Here is a 20,667-nt window from a genome sequence, read left to right on the forward strand (position 1 = left end):
AGAGATAATATGATCTATTTTTACCAAATAAAACATTATTAGCTCCAGTTGTTGTTTGGAGTTTTAAAAAAAAATGCTAATTTATGTAAATACTACGGAAGCGTATTGCATTCACTTGAGTAAAAAAAAATCTACTCTGTTTTTCTGAATTAACGACTTAATATTTCAGGAAAAAAAAATTTTTGCTCTGTTTTTCTGAATTAACGACTTAATGTGGATTGCGTGGAAGTAAACATGTCCCGCCTTTCAAGTTTAATCCGGTTTTATTTTACTTTGGGTTTGAGACATTGGGAGATACTGCTGTCTTTAATTAATATAAATGGTGTTGTTATTAGTGCATCAACTTTGCGCAGACACCTCAAGACTTTGCGCCTGTTCAGACGAAAAGAACATTCTGATCTGCTTGACGTTGCTGTGTTTCTATATCAGTTGAACCGATATGGTATGCTTCACGGTAGCCGTATCACCATTCGTGAAAACCCGTCGATTGCACCATTCATGCAGATCCCATATGGTTTGAGTTTATCATATGAATCAACATGCCATAAAAAGTTCGGGCCTGGATTATGATACAAACGTCGCCGAAGACGATTCCGGCGCCTCAGTTGCACTCCATGGAGATCCAGTATTTTCAACAATTGCCTGATTGTCTCTTGTGTCACCACATAGCCAGCCTGAATGCATTTCAGATGCATCATCTTATATCCGTGAAGCATACCATATCGGTTCAACTGATTAAACTTGAAAGGCGGGACATGTTTACTTCCATGCAATCCACATTAAGTCGTTAATTCAGAAAAACAGAGCAAAAAAATTTTTTTCCTGAAAAATTATCTCATAATTTTGAGATAATTAAGTCGTTAATTCAGAAAAACAGAGCAAAGTTTTTTTTTCCTGAAAAATTATCTTATAATTTTGAGATATGTAAGTCGTTAATTCAGAAAAACAGAGCAAAAAAATTTTTTTCCTGAAAAATTATCTCATAATTTTGAGATAAGTAAGTCGTTAATTCAGAAAAACAGAGCAAAATTTTTTTTTTCCTGAAAAATTATCTTATAATTTTGAGATAAGTAAGTCGTTAATTCAGAAAAACAGAGCAAAAAAATGTTTTTCCTGAAAAATTAAGTCGTTAATTCAGAAAAACAGAGTAGATTTTTTTTTACTCAAGTGAATGCAATACGCTTCCGTAAAATACCACTTAAAAATATTCATGCTAAAAAAAGGCAGACTCAGTAAATTCAGTACACACAGACTGAAGTAGTTTAAGACTTTTGCACTTTTAATTGTGATGATTTTGACTCACATTTAACGAAAACATTTAGAATACTTAATAAGACCCATAAAAAACCTTTTTAGTGAATTGTTGGCCTTCTGGAAAGTTTGTTCATTTACTGTATATGTACTCAATACTTGGTTGGGGCTCCTTTTGCTTTAATTACTGCCTCAATTCAGCGTGGCATGGAGGTGATCAGTCTGTGGCACTGCTGAGATGGTTTGAAAGCCCAGGTTTCTTTGACAGTGGCCTTCAGCTCATCTGCATTTTTTTGGTCTCTTGTTTCTCACTTTCCTTTTGACAACACACCATAGATTCTCTATGGGGTTCAGGTCTGGTAAGTTTGCGTCAAGCTCACCAACACCATGGTCATTTAATCAACTTTTGGTGCTTTTGGCAGTGTGGGCACGTGCCAAATCCTGCTGGAAAATATAATCAGCATCTTTAAAAAGCTGGTCAGCAGAAGGAAGCATGAAGTGCTCTAAAATTTCTTGGTAAACGAGTGCGTTGGTTTTCAAAAAACACAGTGGACCGACACCAGCAGATGACATTTCACCCCAATTCATCACAGACTGTGGAAAATTAACACTGGACTTCAAGCAACTTGGGCTGTGAGCTTCTTCACCCTTCCTCCATGCTCTAGGACATTGGTTTCCAAATGAAATACAAAACTTTCTCTCATCTGATAAGAGGACTTTGGACCACGGGGCAACAGTCCAGTTCTTCTTCTGCATATCCTAGCTAATACACCTCCGACATTGTCTGTGGTTCAGGAGTGGCTTAACAAGAGGAATACAACAAATGCCTTGACACATCTGTGTGTGGTGGCTCTTAATGCCTTTAACCTAGCCTCAGTCCATTCCTTGTGACGTTCACCCAAATTCTTGAGTCGATTTTGCTTGACAAGCCTCTCAAGGCTGTGGTTTTCTTCCACACTTTTTCCTTCCACTCAGCTTTCTGTTAACATGCTTGGATACATCACTGGTTGTCTTCTGCACAACTGTCAGATCCGTAGTCTTCCCTATGATTGTGTAGCCTAGTGAACCAAACTGAGAGACCACTTTGATGGCTTATGAAACTGATTGGCATGTCAGAATATTCTTATTTTTTTTAAATAATGAATCGGTGGGTTTTTCTTAAATGTGAGCCAAAATCATCACAAATAAAAGTACTAAAGACTTAAACTACTTCAGTCTGTGTGCACTGCATTTATATTTTACACAAGTTTCAATATTTGAGTTGAATTACTGAAATAGTTTAACTTTTTCACGACATTCTAATTTATTGAGATGCACCTGTATAATACACTCGACTGAGTCCGGCATCAGTGTGAGCCTCCACTGTGATCTGCACTTGTGTGTTTGAACACTAGAGGGCAGACCGAGCTCACGGTTTCCTCTGGTAGGGCTGCTCACCCACCTGTCAGAGTGAAACTCTCACTCTGCTGAGCCGCTGCTGGGAAACGGACAGCTCTTAATGTTTCCTCCAGGGAGTGTGTTAGTCAGAGCTGAGTGCTGATCAGTGTGTTGTGATGGATGTGTGCAGGGATCAATGACCAGGGCTTGTACCGAGTGGTTGGGGTCAGCTCCAAGGTGCAGAAACTTCTCAGTCTGATGATCGGTAAGATAACACACTTACACTTGCTTCATTTAACAACATATTCAGTTTAGGAAGCTTGTGTACATTACACAAACATCCAGTGCACAAACATCCAGCACACAAACATCCAGTACATCCAGCACACAAACCCAATACTCAAACATCCAATACTCAAACATCCAGTACATCCAGCGCACAAACACCCAGCGCACAAACATCCAGTACATCCAGCGCACAAACATCCAGCGCACAAACATCCAGCGCACAAACATCCAGCGCACAAACATCCAGCGCACAAACATCCAGCGCACAAACATCCAGCGCACAAACATCCAGCGCACAAACATCCAGCGCACAAACATCCAAGGGCACAAACATCCAAGGGCACAAACATCCAAGGGCACAAACATCCAAGGGCACAAACATCCAAGGGCACAAACATCCAAGGGCACAAACATCCAAGGGCACAAACATCCAAGGGCACAAACATCCAAGGGCACAAACATCCAAGGGCACAAACATCCAAGGGCACAAACATCCAAGGGCACAAACATCCAAGGGCACAAACATCCAAGGGCACAAACATCCAAGGGCACAAACATCCAAGGGCACAAACATCCAAGGGCACAAACATCCAAGGGCACAAACATCCAGCGCACAAACATCCAGCGCACAAACATCCAGTGCATCCACTCAAACATTCAATACTCAAACATTCAATACTCAAACATCTAGTACATCCAGTACTCAAACATCAGTACTCAAACATCCGAGAGGACAGTTTCTCCTAGTGACGCAATTCTAAGAAAATTCTTAGAAATGTGTCTTAAAGAGAAGATCCTAGTAAAGATAAAAATTATTCATAAAGCATCTTAACACTTAAAAGAGCTCTTAAGGTCAAAAAGTGTTAGGAGTAGTGATGAGGACTTTTAAGAGGCTGAAGAGCTTCTTTATCAGAGGAGAAAATGGCTGTAAGGTGAAGAGGGAGAAGAAATATATTGTGTACAATATTTAATAATGATAGTGAGTTAATAAAATGATACAGATTCGATCGTGTAGAGATTATTTTTGTGATGGATTATATTAGAGATAGCATCTCAGACACACCACAGAAATGCCATGTACATATATTTCTAGAGATTTATAGACACTCTAATATTTCTGAAACAGAGCTGCAATGCCATAGCGGCAGAAATGATGTAATTTGTGTCGGAGATGTTTACATTTACATGTACATTTATAACATACAGATGTTAGAACATCTCTAATATGATCGGTCACAAACGTAATCCCTACATGATGTAGTCTCTAAAATATTATCATAGAGAAAAGGGAAGGTTTATAATAGACCAGATTTTAAAAGCGCTCCTATTTATTCTTTTTTTTATTGGACAACCAATCACAGTCTTCAAAAGAACGTGTCACCTAGTAACAGGGTTTAGTCCCGCCTCCTCTCTAAGATAAAAGTTGTTCAGAGATTGGTCCTGAATCACTCTTACGGTAAGATTCCTAGTTTGAAGCTCCATTAGAAGCTCTCTGAGATCATTCTTAGAATCTTTATGAATACGGGCTCTGATCTGTATGGATGTGTCCATATAGTCCTGCTATTACTTACATTGAAGCAGCAATAAACCATCCTTCCATCACCGGGTTCTTCTGTTCTCTTTCTTTCATTTTACATAGTACCAAAAAACCCTAAAAAAAACTTGCTGATCTAAGTAACGAATGGACGCCTTCTACACGAGCAGATTAAGAATTGGAGTGCAGTGTAACTGAAAATACGCAAATACGGAGCGACACGCTGCTTCTCCTTCATCCAGTACGATACGATGCAGTTATTCACTGCACTATTTATACACAAACACCAAATCTCCCTCCTTATTGTTTTAATTTACCTGCAAGAAAAAACGATTTGATGTGGAACAGAACTCTATTTGTGCCACCCAATGAGAAACCTTATTACCATGGCAACCGGAAGCAGGAACGCCTCCTGGCGACTTCATAGCATAAGAGTGTATACTCCTGTACGTTTCACCCCAGACTCTGCTTAAGAACTCTGACTTGGAAAAGTTTTGGGCCTGAAGCCAAAATTTAATCTCCGTCTCATTGGCATTCAGACGACTCTCTCGTCTGGGCCGTGTCTTTCTCCTTCTTTGTCTCTGTGCCTCTGTCCCACTGTCCTGTCCTTGTCGGTGACACTTGGCTCTGTTGCTGCAGGCTAGCAATCAGATTTCCACCTGCACTCTGCTGGTTTCCATTCGTTTTCTTATTTCTCCGCTATCCTGCAGTCACTTTCTCTTTTCAGCTCAGAGCCATCCCTCTTGCTCTGCACATCCCTCTTGCTCTGCACATCCCTGTCTTTGTAGTCTCCACATTCCTTTCAAACTTTTCAGCTTTTTTTTCCTTCAACACCCCTTTAACCTTACTCTCTCCCTCTCTTTCCTTCATTCTCTTTCTTGCTTGCCTCTTCACTTTCTCCTGCAGACGTTGCCCCAGCCAGTGCCCCTGTGCTCTGAATTCTAATCGGTGGCTTGAATCGGCACGCTTCGCAGGTTCCTGCTGTGACCTGAACCCACCCACCCTTGAGTTTAACAGTCATCATCACCATCCTGACCACACCACCAGCTATTTTACTATTCTGTGATTGACTCTGGCATGCGATACGGTGTCAACCCTGTCTTTCATGTCCATATAAAAACTTAGACCCGTCGATCACATCAGGGCAATCGACGGCTGTTTTTCGATTCGGTTTAGTTTAATGGTCACAAGTCTTTTATCCATTCTGAGCACTCGTACTAAACTGTCCAGTGTTTTTCAGAACAATCCTAAAAGTCCTGCTTTTTCAGCATCTTCTGTATATGAGTATGAGATCCATCTTTTCACACTGAGGACAACTAAGTGACTCAATCATGACTTGCCTTCTCGTTCACTGATGCTCGAGAAGGCAACTCCATGCGTTAACCATTAAGTTCTAGGGGGGATGCAAACTTTTGAACAGGATGATCGGCGTATATTGTGAATACTTCGTTATGTGGGAAACTTGTATATATCTTATGTAGCTTCTGAAGGACAGTATTAAATGGGGGAAAAAAAGATCTTTCCACATAATAATGACACACTAAACACACACACACACACACACACACACACACACACACTGTTGCCTTCTTGAGCATCAGTGAACGTTTGCACCTTTTGTCCAGGTCCTTCAGCGTTAAGTGATGGATCTCAACATCATCATATATCAATAGATACTTGAACAGGGGTCAAATATACAGAAGTGTTAAGTGCTCGGGATAAACAAGGGACTCATGAACATCAAACTAAACTAAACATTACAAAACAATTTTAATTGGTTCTTTTGTGCAAATCCAGTTTTTCTTCCACTTTGTGGACTTCATGGAATTGTCCCTTATGTTAAATAGCTTATTCAGTACAAAACAGTGGGGGACACGGTGGCTTAGTGGTTAGCATGTTTGCCTCACACTTCCAGGGTTGGGGTTCAATTCGTGCCTCCACCTTGTGTGTGTGTGGAGTTTGTATGTTCTCCCCGTGCCTCGGGGGTTTCCTCCGGGTACTCCGGTTTCCTCCCCCGGTCCAAAGACATGCATGGTAGGTTGATTGGCATCTCTGGAAAAATTGTCCGTAGTGTGTGATTGCGTGAGTGAATGAGAGTGTGTGTGTGCCCTGTGATGGGTTGGCACTCCGTCCAGGGTGTATCCTACCTTGATGCCCGATGACGCCTGAGATAGTCACAGGCTCCCCGTGACCCGAGGTAGTTCTGATAAGCGGTAGAAGATGAGTGAGTGAGTGAGTGAGTGAGTGAGTGAGTGAGTGAGTGAGTGAGTGAGTATAAAACAGTACTGTAATAAATCAAACCAAATAAAAAAATGCTGACCCAGCTTATTATATTTTAAACTATTAACATGTAATAAAAGCGGTCTCACAGTCACATCCACGGTGTTTAAGGACACGTCTGCGCTCACTGATCACTGTTGTTTTTTTCGGCTGCTTCCTGTTCGGGATCGCCACAGTAGGTCATCTCGTCCACATATTTGATTTGCCGCAGATTTTACGCCCTACCTGATGCGACCCTCCCCTTTTTTTTCCAAGCTTAGACGTTGAGAGTTAGCTTGGGTCAGATCCATGCCCAGTAATCAACCAGGATCTCAATACTGCTGGGATTTAAAATTTTTTTTGGATCCAAGGTAACATCCCTGACTCCTAGCGCAGAGATAAAGATGTCAGTTTAACACGACTGACACTATTCATGACCATCAACCTCAATCACACAGTATGTCACTATTCCATTCAGCGTAGTTCATTCCATACTCTGTTCATCTGTTGTAGCGCCTCAGGACTTTTTTTTTTTTATTATTTAACTCTTTATCCTGACATAAGGAGCAAAACACTCCTAACATTTCATTTGCACGTGTTAGACACTTTCTGTTGTACCGAGAAACCAAAGGCACTTAACCGAACTTGCTCGGAAGTTAGAAACGATATGACACGTCTGTTTCACCCCAGAAAGTGCATTTTCACACGTTTACACCTGAAGCGTTTTCTTTCCTGCACTTTCTTTTTAATTACTGAAGTGAAGTTTATTCGTCTGTGCGCTTCACCTCTATGATACAGTATAGAAACATGTCTGAAGTTATTGAGACTTTTATCTAACGAGAATAAAAGCTTCACCTCAGTGTAACGCTTCATATCTGAGGAGGGGAAAAAATGTAGACTGAAATGTGTTGTATGTATGTATGTATTGTGTTAGTTAATACGTTGTCTTTTTTAAATTTTTTTTATTTATTCATTTTTTTAATTTTCAAGATTCATTTTAAGACTTAGGGGCACGGTGGCTTAGTGGTTAGCACGTTCGCCTCACACCTCCAGGGTTGGGGGTTCGATTCCCGCCACCGCCTTGTGTGTGTGGAGTTTGCATGTTCTCCCCGTGCCTCGGGGGTTTCCTCCGGTTACTCCGGTTTCCTCCCCCAGTCCAAAGACATGCATGGTAGGTTGATTGGCATCTCTGGAAAAATTGTCCGTAGTGTGTGATTGTGTGAGTGAATGAGAGTGTGTGTGTGTCCTGCGATGGGTTGGCACTCCGTCCAGGGTGTATCCTGCCTTGATGCCCGATGACGCCTGAGATAGGCACAGGCTCCCCGTGACCCGAGAAGTTCTGATAAGCGGTAGAAAATGAATGAATGAATGAATTTTAAGACCTGAAGCAAGCACTTTTGCCCCTTTTCCACCAAAAAGAACCGGGTGCTGGTTCAGAGCTAGCACTGGTTCTGGTTCAAAGTTGGTTCCACTGGTGAACCTTCTAAGAACCGGTTTGCCTTTCCATCGGCTAGAGAGCATCACAGAGCCGAGTCTGACGTCACTGTGTACGTGTCACTTTTTCCCAGCAACATTAGCGCAGCAGCAGCAAACACAAACACAACATCAACAACGGCGGATGTTACTTTACTGTTAATGCTCATGACTTTTGAACCTACACGGAGGTTTATCTGTAGGTTTATCATTAACACAGGAAAAAGTTGGCCTTAGCATGTAGCTAACTACTATCATGTGTGCTGATAATTGATCATATTGCAGTAAAGTAAACGTGTATTAAACATTAGTATACTTAAGGTACATTATCAAATGCGCTAACAGTAGCCCCGCCCACAGCACCGCCCACAGCCCCTGACATAAGCGGTTCTTAAGTCTAGACCAGCATCGTTTTGGTGCTACTTAAGAACCACTTTTCCTGGTTCAGAGCCAGTACTTTGGCTGTCGAAAAAGAAAGAACTTGTTCTAAATTAGGCTCCAAACCAGCACTCAAACTGCCTCAGTGGAAAAGGGGCATTAGTGTTCATGTTGCTTGCCAGAGAAAGTGAGTTTTCTAGCTGATTATACCTGCGTTTTTGTTCATCGCTGTCTTTACCGTTTCCGTCTCTCTCTCTTTATCACACTTCCTGATGTTTTAATTTTTTAGTTCTTTTTTGCATTAACACTTACACCTACCTCGTTCTCCGTTTACGTCTTTCAGTTGCTGCTGAGCCTGGTTCGGGTGTTGGTACTGTACTTTTTAACTTTTTTTTTTTTTTTTTTTAATTAATTTCTCAACATGTTTGAGGTGAATGGAGGAGTGAATTTCATAACTTCACCAGACCTCAAGCTTCTGATAGGAAATCACAACAAACCTGAAAATGAAAAAATAAATAAATAAATAGTGAGAGAAATAAAAATCTGTAAAATACATATTTAATTATCCTTTTTTTACGTAGACTTTTCAGAGATTAGTGAAGGTGAGATTTATGAAGCATGAGCGCAGTCTAATTACTGTTAGTATTGTCACTGTTATTTCATGTGGCATTCATGGTTCTCTTTGTTTTATTTTAATCCAGAAGAAAAGAATACTGAAATAGACTTGACCACGTGTGAAGACTGGGATGTCAAGACCATCACTAGCGCTCTGAAACAGTTCCTGAGGTAGGAGGACTGGCACGATTCACCATCTTACTGTCTTTAGATGTTTGCTGGAGTGTTTTTCATATAGATTACATTTCTGTAAACGTGAACACATTGTGCGAATGGCAGTGATGTTAAATATTACGGTGGCTTTTTGTTTTTAAAGCTACATTTATTTCATGATGACACATTTGGATGAAAATGAAACACTTACGTCTTGATGACGTTTATTTTATAATTATTTTATTATGAACATTTTGATTGAGACTTTTATTTCATGTCACATTTACTTCATGATGAAACATTTGTTTTATAAGGAGATGTTTACATCATAATGACACATTCACGTCATATTGGCATTGACATTTATGTCATAATACATTTTCAGAATTCATAGTAAAACATGTTTACTTCACAATGACACATTTATAATATAATGACATGTTTACTTCACAATGACACATTTATAATATAATGACATGTTTACTTCACAATGACACATTTATAATATAATGACATGTTTACTTCACAATGACACATTTATAATATAATGACATGTTTACTTCACAATGACACATTTATAATATAATGACATGTTTACTTCACAATGACATATTTATAATATAATGACATGTTTACTTCACAATGACACATTTATAATATAATGACATGTTTACTTCACAATGACACATTTATAATATAATGACATATTTACTTCACAATGACACATTTATAATATAATGACATGTTTACTTCACAATGACACATTTATAATATAATGACATGTTTACTTCACAATGACATATTTATAATATAATGACATGTTTACTTCACAATGACACATTTATAATATAATGACATGTTTACTTCACAATGACACATTTATAATATAATGACATATTTACTTCACAATGACACATTTATAATATAATGATATGCTTACTTCATAATGACACATTTATAATATAATGACATTTTTATTTCATAATGACGTGTTTACTTCATAATGACAGGTTTATAATATAATTACGTTTACTTCATAATGAAACATTTATAATATAATGATATGCTTACTTCATAATGACACATTTATAATATAATGACGTGTTTCCTTCATAATGACACATTTACAGTATAATATAATGACGTGTTTCCTTCATAATGACACATTTATAATATAATGATATGCTTACTTCATAATGACACATTTATAATATAATGACATTTTTATTTCATAATGACGTGTTTACTTCATAATGACAGGTTTATAATATAATTACGTTTACTTCATAATGAAACATTTATAATATAATGATATGCTTACTTCATAATGACACATTTATAATATAATGACGTGTTTCCTTCATAATGACACATTTACAGTATAATATAATGACGTGTTTCCTTCATAATGACACATTTATAATATAATGATATGCTTACTTCATAATGACACATTTATAATATAATGACATTTTTACTTCATAATGACACATTTATAATATAATGACATTTTTATTTCATAATGACACATTTATAATATAATGACATTTTTATTTCATAATGACACATTTACTACCACAACTCAGTTATGCATACGACTCAGTTTGTACTACGTTTTGGGTGACAGACCTCTATTATTTAGCTATAAAAGGCATAAACACCTACAATTTTCAGTCAGCGGTAGATAATCTGTTGTGTTTTTTTGGATTATGATTATTTTTTTATATTCAATTTAAACAAGAAAATTCAACCATAAGTCTCAATCATTAATCATGTCTCTGAGAAGTTCCAGTTAAGTCTATGGTATGCGACAATAGAAACGTCAGAAACCTTGTTTACGTTTACTCGGTTTAGTTTAGTCAGCTTGTCGTAGAGAGATCTGGACCAGAATCACACGACCAGGCTCAGTCCGCTCAGACTTCTACATGTGACTTCACACAGGAAGTGCTTTGATACTGAGGTCCTTGGGTCATGAGATACAAAACTCTTTCCCTTCAGCTGTTCCTCATGAAATGTTTCCAGTTGGGTGATGTATGTTTTCATTCTGTTTTCTCCTGCTTCATGGAAGAATATCGCGGCGCTGTATTCTGCATATATAATGCTGACATTTTATGTTATAATATGAGACATTGTGCAATACAACAGTTATACACTGTGCTTCATGGGCAAGTGCATCCTGTTAGATATGCAATTACAGCTAGTTCCCGAGTTACGAAGGAGAAGCGTTTCGATGACCCCATCATAACTATCAGAACCATGACCTAGCCTACCCAGGAGTCTTAAAGAATGGTGATCAGTATGGGGTAGTATAATGTAAACTGTTAATAACTTAACAAATTACAGTACATTTGTCTAACGGAATCTAATAGAAACTTTGTTCAGTAAATAATCCTATCTGCTATAAAAACTTTAACAATGTAGGTGAAATTTAGTAAAATAAAATCGCCAAATCTACGTATCATACACGCGTTCAAGCATCGTATCGTATCGTATTCACCAAAATACTCCTCGACGTCTGCATACTTGAACGACGTTAGGTTGTTGATGGCTGAATTAACTTGCGTTAGCCATCGGTAGATAAGGATGGCGATGATAAAGGCGCAAAAAAAAAAAAAAAACACAGGGAAAAAATGTGTTCTCACACTGAGACAACTGACCCTAGGGAGACTGAGGCGAGGCATCTCACAAGGCAGCAAGCCGAGTCGCCACATACCACATACCCTGCTACGATTGCCTGCCGTGCAATGGTTAAATATTTATACAAGTTTTATCAAGAACTACCTTAACTCAGAGAGTATCTGTATTTAATTTAGCTGCACTGTGCAACACAGGGTTAAAGAGAGCATGCAAGTCATGTGATCTCCTTTTTTTTTTTTTTTTTTTTTTTTTTTACACAATGATCTTCAGAGTGCAACAGCCAACGCACATTATACATGATACGGTAGACAACCACATTATAACTGTTTACAAAGAACTCCTCAGTAGCAGTACCAACACCATTTTAGTCGACTTCGGAGGTTTGTTTCTGCTGTGGAGCTCATGATGTTTCAGTCCATCGTTTAGTCGCTCAAGTCCTCAGCTCATACACTTTAATGATTGGGGTCTGTTCAGTCAGACGTTTTCATCACTGAAATTATATTCAGAATATCCCGAGAATTGAATCAGTGTCATGAATTGATACATAATACATCATAATACATAACTCCTCTCATATTGTTCATCTCACTCACACTTTCTTTCCCTTTCTAGAAGACTTCCCGAGCCGTTAATGACGTACGCCCTGTATAAGGAGTTCATTGTCCTTGCGAGTAAGTGTCTTTACCTATTCATTGTGGTTTGGCCTTTTTTGTTACCCGTGAAATCAGGGTTGACGTGTGGTTGAAAGGGTTTAAAAGTAAAATGCTCATATCAAATTTTATCAAAATGTTTGTCTTTAATGTTTTGCTGTTAGAAGATAAAAATCCTAAAATAAAAAAATGGCTAAAAAGTATTTTTTTTACATTCAATTTTATTTATTTATTTATTTATTTATTCATTCATTCATTCATTCATTCATTCATTCTGAATTATTGATTCACAGTCATGCAGAGAGAACATTGTGAACTTTTATTATCCTGGTGCTTTAATCTAGGAGGTTTTTACCCCGTTATACAATATATTCAACATATATATTTAAAAATAAATAATGAAATAAATATTGTCAATATTTGATGATAATCAGTAATAGACAACACTCCTGGAATTTATGATTTAAAAAAAATCTCTTGGATTTTTAAGCCTTTTATCCACCATATTTTCTAATTTACTGTTTAATTTAATCACATTATTTGAATTTTTTTTAAGTTGATTTTTTATTTAATGGAGTTTACTGTGCTACACTTTGCTTGGTATCTTACAATCTAAGTTTTAAAAAGTGCTAGAAATAAAAGTATTGTAAGTAAGTCTTTTCTTCTCTATTTGTTCTTTAAAAAATATATTTTAAAATAAAAAAAATGCTTAAAAACAACAACTTGATATATTATATGACTGGTTAACTTGCTGATGGCAAGGTGCACATATTTGCCCCTTCACATGAAAACCAGGGACAGTTGCTATAGCATAAGTGATAGCAGGTTTGATTTATTTGTTTGTTTGTTTGTTTGTTTCTTTTTAGGAGTAACAACATTAATTGCAAAAGTAAAAAATGGAAAAAAAAAACATGATGTGTTGTTCATTAATTAATTCAAATTCATGGTACACTTCCTGCTATCCTGGTATATAAAAATAACCCACATATAACTGCCATGTGAATCACTTTATTATGTAAGATTTATTCTTATGAATTTGATGGTCTTGACACTAAGTTGTGTGTGATGACAAGCAGGAACACACTAATTACATGGGGAATGAATTGATGATGTGCGTGATACACGATGAAGAATTAAATACATCGCCTTCCGTGTTGTGAACAGAGTGTGCGAGTCCGGAGTCCCGCGTTCAGGCTATCCACTGTTTGGTGCACAGGCTGCCGGAGAGGAACCGAGAGGTGTTGAGTTTAGTCACCAAACATCTTGCAAAGTGAGTGTTTCCGTGTGTGTGTATGTATGTGTGTATGTATGTGTGTATGTGTGTGTGTGTGTGTGTGTTTGTGTGTGTTTGTGTGTGTGTGTGTGTGTGTGCATGTGTGTGTGTGTGTGTGTGCATGTGTGTATGTATGTGTGTGTGTATGTATATGTGTGTGTGTTTCACACTCAGAGTAAAAAGGCCATCCCTCGTCGCCATGCAGTCATTAACCCTAAGGTCTTTTCTTTCATACTTAGTCTTCATTACATTCTGGGTTTTTTTCTACACAGACACACACACACACACACACACACTCTATAGCACAGGGACCTCTGGCTTTCACTAGCCTTACCTCAGTCGCCAAGGCAACAGCACACACACACACACACACACACACACACACACACACACACACACACACACACGCAAAAAGCTCAGAGAAGAGCAAAGTGAAACCACACAAATACACACACACACACGAACACAAACATCACAAATTTATATATTGGGAAATAAAACCATAATAAATAAGCAGTGCTCTAGATTAATACTGTAGCTGCATATTATTCACAGGATTGCCCCACCCACACATTTGGAAAATAGTCTGGTTGTTACGTAGACGCTTCTGACTGACTGATGAAACAAGATATTTCCAAATGTTAGCAAGCTGTTCAAACGATTCCCACCTTTTTAGTGTCCTACATTTTAATATAGTGTAAATAGCAGGAAATTGATGATAAGTACATAAGCTCTATTGCTCCTGGTTACTGTGCAGCCTCATCTTTATTTATATACACATATATATATATATGTATAAAAATGTTATATATATATATATATATATATATATATATATATATATATATATATATATATATATATATATATATATATATATATATACAATTTTTTTTTTTTTTTTTTTTGTTTTAATTTTTTTTTTTTTTAAAGCAGGACTCGGAGCTAGCAGATACGCAACTGGAAATAAAATTCGGTTGATCCGCTCTTAAATTCTTCCCCTTAGTCACAGAAGAAGAAGCGCTGGCTCTGAAACAAGCCGGTTATAGAACCAGAGAGAAAGAGCCGAGATTTCTGCCGTTCTGTCTGAAATTGGATTTGAACAATGATTAATTGGCAGTGTCACTGATTTATTTTATTTATTTATTTTTAAACTATTAAAAGGTTAACTCTTGAACTCAATTCAGAAATGTGTATCAGACATCTGAGCATGAAGGCTTTATAAACAGAAAGTCTTTATAACTTGTCACCCGTTTAACACACCGCCTTTACGTTCGCAGCACAACCAGTAAGGCGACATATAAGAAGGTAGAAAATCTTAAACCCATAGGAGCTTGAGCCTAAATATACCCCAGAGATCCAGGATGCAACAGTTCTTTACTATGAGAGACTAACACAGAATCTGTTAATTGTGCACTTAGAGATTTTTTTTTAAAAGCCTGAGTGCTATAAAGTGTAGGAACAGGATTTATTTATTTATTTATTTATTTATTTATAAATTCAGCTCTACAAAGACCATGAAGTTCAATAGTAATCACATTCCCAATCCTGCTCCATCAGAGCAAGACAAAAGAACAAAAGCAGCGCTAGAACTTAAAAGATTTTTCTCTTCTTAAGTTGACATGGAACTTAAAGAGAGAGATAAATGCCCCAGAGCTGAAACTCTTAGCCTGGTTTTAATACTAAATGCGCATCAGGGAGCCCCACAGAATCTTTATAAGTCAAGATGAGACGATATGAGATAAGTGGTGAGGATCATATGAAACGTTGATATGAAATACCATGAGATAAGGCGATAGGATTGCAAGAGAGGAACATCATAAATGAGATGGGGCGATGAGATAAAATGGGACGTGGTAGCCTAGTGGTTAAGGTGTAGGACTATGTGAGTTTGAATCCCAGGTCCACCAAGCTGCGACTGCTGGGCCCCTGAGAAAGGCCTTTAAACCTCAATTGCTTAGTTATATATAAAAATGAGATAAACTGTAAGTCGATCTGGATAATAGGGTCTGCCAAATGCTGTAAATGTAAATAAAATGAGATGCAATGTGATGATGAGATGAGCTTAGATGAGACGATTGGTGAAATGAGATAAGAGAAGGAAATAAGGTGAGATATGAGGAGCTGGGAGGATTAGATCAAAGGAGAAGATGGCATGAGGAGGGAAAATGAGACAAGATGATCTGAGATAAAAAGAGATAAGAAAAGAAAGGGAGCTGGGGTGAGATTAGATGAGATGAGACAAAATGAATTAAGATGAGATGCAAAATAAGAGATGAGTTAAGATGGGAGTTGAGATGTGGTAGAATAGTGGTTAAGGTGTTGGGCTACCAATCAGAAGGTTGTGAGTTTGATTGCTACGTCCACTAAGCTGCCACTGCTGGGCCCCTGAGCAAGGCCCTGAACCCTCAATTGCTCAGTTGTATAAAAATGAGCTAAAAAAAAGTAAGTTGCTCTGGATAAGGGCGTCTGCTAAATGCTGTAAATGGAATATAAATGTAAACATGAGAGAAGATGAGACAAAATGAGAGATAATGAGGTAAAAAATGATAAAAGATGAGATACAAAATGAGATACAAGATAAGAGATACAAAATGAGATAAGAAAATGAGATGAGATGATGTTAAGATGAAATGAGATGAGATCAAGAGAAGTGATAAAACGAGACGATGAAATAAATTGCGACTCGAATATGAGAGGAGACGAGATTACATTACAATAACATCAGCTGTGATAATTTGATTAGAAAAGATAAAGTAAACTATGTTGATCCTGAAGGACGTTTTTTTGCTCGCTTGTGCAATACAAGCAACAGTGAATGAAAACAATGAACTGATTTGAACTTAGAAATGTAACTCTATAGTAGGTAATAATAACTAGGAATATATTTGTTAGGCCCCAAAGCCTCTCTTTCACCAGATGTAATTTATTTATTAATTTTTTTGTAGGTTGGCGGTTCCATCAGAGCCAGTCGGCCCTATACGCTCACTACGCAAGTTACGTAGGGCCCTGCAAATTACGCAAATGTTAATGTTTACTGTGTAGATGACAATATGAAGCCGAGCTATCCATCTGGCCATGAAAAGAGAAAAAAAAAAAAAAAATGAGAGTGAAATGCGAGAACAGCAATCAGGTAAACTTGTGTTCTCTTCAGGTTTGATGTCAGCAAGAGCAAATAACAGTAAAGTTAAGTTGATGTGATTCTGTCTCTAGTCTCTATCTGACTAGCTCCATTAGCTGTGCAGTGCTGCTAGTGCAAGTGTGAATGTGTGGCAAATGGTTTACATGGCTCACGGGTCAGGTACGAGGGCCCCTTAGCAGAATTTTGCTTAGGGCCCCAGGGAGGTCAGGTTCGGCTCTGGGTTCCATTACTGCTAGTTTCACACCCTTATTGTTTCTGGTCGTGTTTACTGTATTAATTATATATTTAAATAAGTAAGTACGAATGAACTGTGCAATAATTAAAATCCTGTCTGGAAATAATTTAATAAATAATGTCAAATATTAACATACTATATTTAACATGGATTAACAACAAAAATGTGAGAATTAAAATTATATCCACTTTAACGAGGAAGTAATAGTAATAATAATTTAAAATGAAATCTTTGAGCATTGCAGCACGTCCCTCTGTTCAAATGTCAGTTGTTCTATAATTCTACGTATAACCCTGAAATTGATCTCTGTCGAAAAGCACAAACAGTTTCAATTAGAGTTTAGCTTCCTCTATTAGGTTTGCGAAACCTCTTTAACCGTTTGAAAGACACTTGAAGAACTCATTTCTAGAAATACACACAGACTGGAATCAACCTTGTTTTCTGCTGAGTGAATTACAGTTAAAAGTTTTAAAGCGCTGACAAAGTGTCCAATTCAATTCTCTATTCTGGGTAATCTGGGGGCGGAGCTAATCCCTAATTAGGTATTTAATTAAAATGATGTGCTCATCTTTTCATACAGTGTAGTAGAATATACACAACTATGTTAAATATTTCTGTATAAATTTTACTATATTCTATTTTATCTTCGTTACATTTCGTTATTTTAAAATATGTCTATGATGTTTTATTCTAAGTCAGATTTTTTTTTTTTTTTTGCTTTACGTTAACACTCAGGGTTACACCTGTTTTACATTTATCTAATTTATACAACTGAGACAATGAGGGTCAAGGGCCTTGATCAGGGGCCCATATTGGGTTCTGGCACCTTAACCACTAGGCTGCCACATTCCCCTTGTATTATATGCATGTCCTCTGTTGTGCTGTAACTCAGGCACATCATTTCATTCCATTACATCATATGTGAGTAATATATATGTGACATAAAAAGGCACCTTGAACCGTTGTGAGGAAATATTTGCAAAGTGAGATTGATTGCATGTTTTGAATGAAATGATAGCTGTATATGTAGATTCAGAAACATCAACCTGTTTAACAGTTCAGCTCAATTAAACGTCTGAGTGAGATCATGTTCTCTTAATAAATCTCATCTCATGAAGTAGAAGATTAATGTTATTCGTGATGATGAAGATGATGGGTTGTATCTCTCTCTCTCTCTCTCTCTCTTTCTCTCAGTGTGGCAGACCACAGCAAGCAGAACCTGATGACGGTAGCGAACCTGGGCGTGGTGTTCGGTCCTACCCTCATGCGGCCTCAGGAGGAGACCGTGGCGGCCATTATGGACCTCAAGTTCCAAAACATCGTGGTGGAGATTTTCATAGAGCAGCATGACAAGGTGACACTTTCCCCTCCTCAACACAGCCGGAGTCAGGAGTGACGATTGAGCGATTAGAATTATTCTGTATCTCATTATCACTGGCTGATCACAGGTAAAAGGGTGTCAGAATTAAGTTCACGGATTACAGACGATAAAATACCGCTGCACTCGAAAATGAGAAGGAAATAGCAGCTTTTTGGAATGTGGCTGTGAGGCAAAAAGTCAGCACAGAGGATCGTCCCATTTGGTTGTGGGATGCTTTTATCGTGGGCTCATGAACACTAGGTGGAGCTCTGTATGTTCATGCGGTGTTTAAACACACGGCTGCAAACACATATCTGGGTTTTGGCTCTGTTTCGAGGAAAACGTTGATTTAAACTTCTGTAACCTCCACAATCCTTAACAGTGTTGTTAATTCACAGCATGGGCTTGAGATTAATTTGGCATTGATTTGTCTGACTTTATAGAAATGGAGAGTTATAAAGGTTTTATTTTAGGGCTTGAGGGATTCCTATGTATCTGATTGACATGTATTTGATTCAGGCAGGCTTCTCATTCACAGACAAGCTCAAACCTCAGTGATGGTTTAATGTAAACGTTCATCTTGACTTAGCATCTTCCTTCCTTTAAAAAGCATACAGATTTAAATGTATGTATTTATTATTTTATTTTTAGAGTAATGTTTTCATTATTTTTGACATTTAAAATAGGATCCTTTTTAGCATACTAACAAAATATCTGAAATAAAAGTGCAATATGATAAATGTTCAATAAAATGTAGTTCTATTAATCAAGAAACTTGTTCAACATAGAAAATAAACCAAAAAAACATCAGTGCTAAATTTAATTCCACTTATAGTGTATAGTTATAGTATTTCTCTCTGTTTTTCCCTCCCTCCCTCCCTCCCTCCCTCCCTCCCTCCCTCCCTCCCTGTCTGTCTGTCTGTCTGTCTCTTTCTTTCTATTTCTCTTCCTCCCTCCCTCTCTATCTGTCTGTCTGTCTATCTGTCTGTTTGTCTGTCTGTCTGTCTGTCTCTCTCTCTCTCTCTCGCTCTCTCTCTCTGTCTCTTTCTCTTTTTCTCTTTCTCTCTCTCTCTCTCTCTCTCTCTCTCTCTCTCTCTCTCTCTCTCTCTCTCTCTCCTTCTCCCTCCATCTCTCTCTCTTTCTCTCTTTCTCCTCTCTCTCTCTCTCTCTTTCTTCCTTCCTTTTTCTCTCTCGCTCTCTCCCTCCATATCTCTCCCCCCTCTCTCTTTCTCTCTCTCTTCCTCCCGCCATCTCTCTCTCTCTTTCTCTCTCTCCTTCTCCCTCCACCACTCTCTCTTTCTCTCTTTCTCCCCCCCTCTGTTTCTCTCTCTCTCTCTCTCTGTTCCCCATCTCTCTCTCTCTCTCTCTCTCTCTCTCTCTCTCTCTCTCTCTCTCTCTCTCTCTCTCTCTCTCTCTGTTCCCCATCTCTCTCTCTCTCCCCCCTCCCACCTGACTGGCCTCTGGCTTTTAAATATTATGAATAATGTTGTTTGACGTATCACGTGTGTGTTAAATGCCCACAAAATTCGACCCAAATGTCCTATAATTACAGGACCATCAGGAGCGACTCACAGCTTCATAGGAATGTCATATTTTAATGAATATTTTACTCAATAATCTGGATTTTTCTTTAACATACTAAATCCCCTTGGACAGTGGTCCAGCGAAGTACTTTTTAAGGTACTGAATTACGTGGAACATAAATACCAAACTTACAGAGATGATACCTTGAAGGGTCAAGTGACAAATATCTCGTACCTTTTACGAGATATTTAGGTACTTTTGTTTTTTATAACAGTCAGACAGAATAGGTAATAGAAAAAAAGTAAATATGCAAAATTCCTCCCTGAGGTTTACACACTTGAACTTGATTGGCTGTTCTTTTTTTATGACATAACAGCCCCGACCTAACTGTCCAATGCTTACTGAGATTTTCAGGAAAAGTGGTGCAGTGGTAAATTTCACGCTGAAATTCAAGCAGCCCTCAAATCAATTATTCATTCCAAAAAGTACAATTTATATAAGTTTAGAGCGAGCTGAAT

At 37.8% G+C, this 20,667-nt stretch overlaps 1 protein-coding gene across 1 annotated transcript in view; it reads left to right on the plus strand.

Moving 5' to 3' along the window:
• The window catches only part of arhgap10 (Rho GTPase activating protein 10), a 90,264-nt gene that overhangs the window by 48,089 nt on the left and 21,508 nt on the right, over positions 1 to 20,667 (plus strand). The window contains exons 14-18 of the mRNA XM_060873133.1: positions 2,819 to 2,893; positions 9,262 to 9,346; positions 12,578 to 12,636; positions 13,780 to 13,885; positions 18,460 to 18,619. Of these exons, the coding sequence (XP_060729116.1) occupies positions 2,819 to 2,893; positions 9,262 to 9,346; positions 12,578 to 12,636; positions 13,780 to 13,885; positions 18,460 to 18,619 (485 nt within the window). The remainder of the gene's footprint in view (positions 1 to 2,818; positions 2,894 to 9,261; positions 9,347 to 12,577; positions 12,637 to 13,779; positions 13,886 to 18,459; positions 18,620 to 20,667) is intronic.

This window comes from Tachysurus vachellii, chromosome 6, assembly GCF_030014155.1.
Source record: "Tachysurus vachellii isolate PV-2020 chromosome 6, HZAU_Pvac_v1, whole genome shotgun sequence".
Lineage (NCBI taxonomy): Eukaryota > Metazoa > Chordata > Actinopteri > Siluriformes > Bagridae > Tachysurus > Tachysurus vachellii.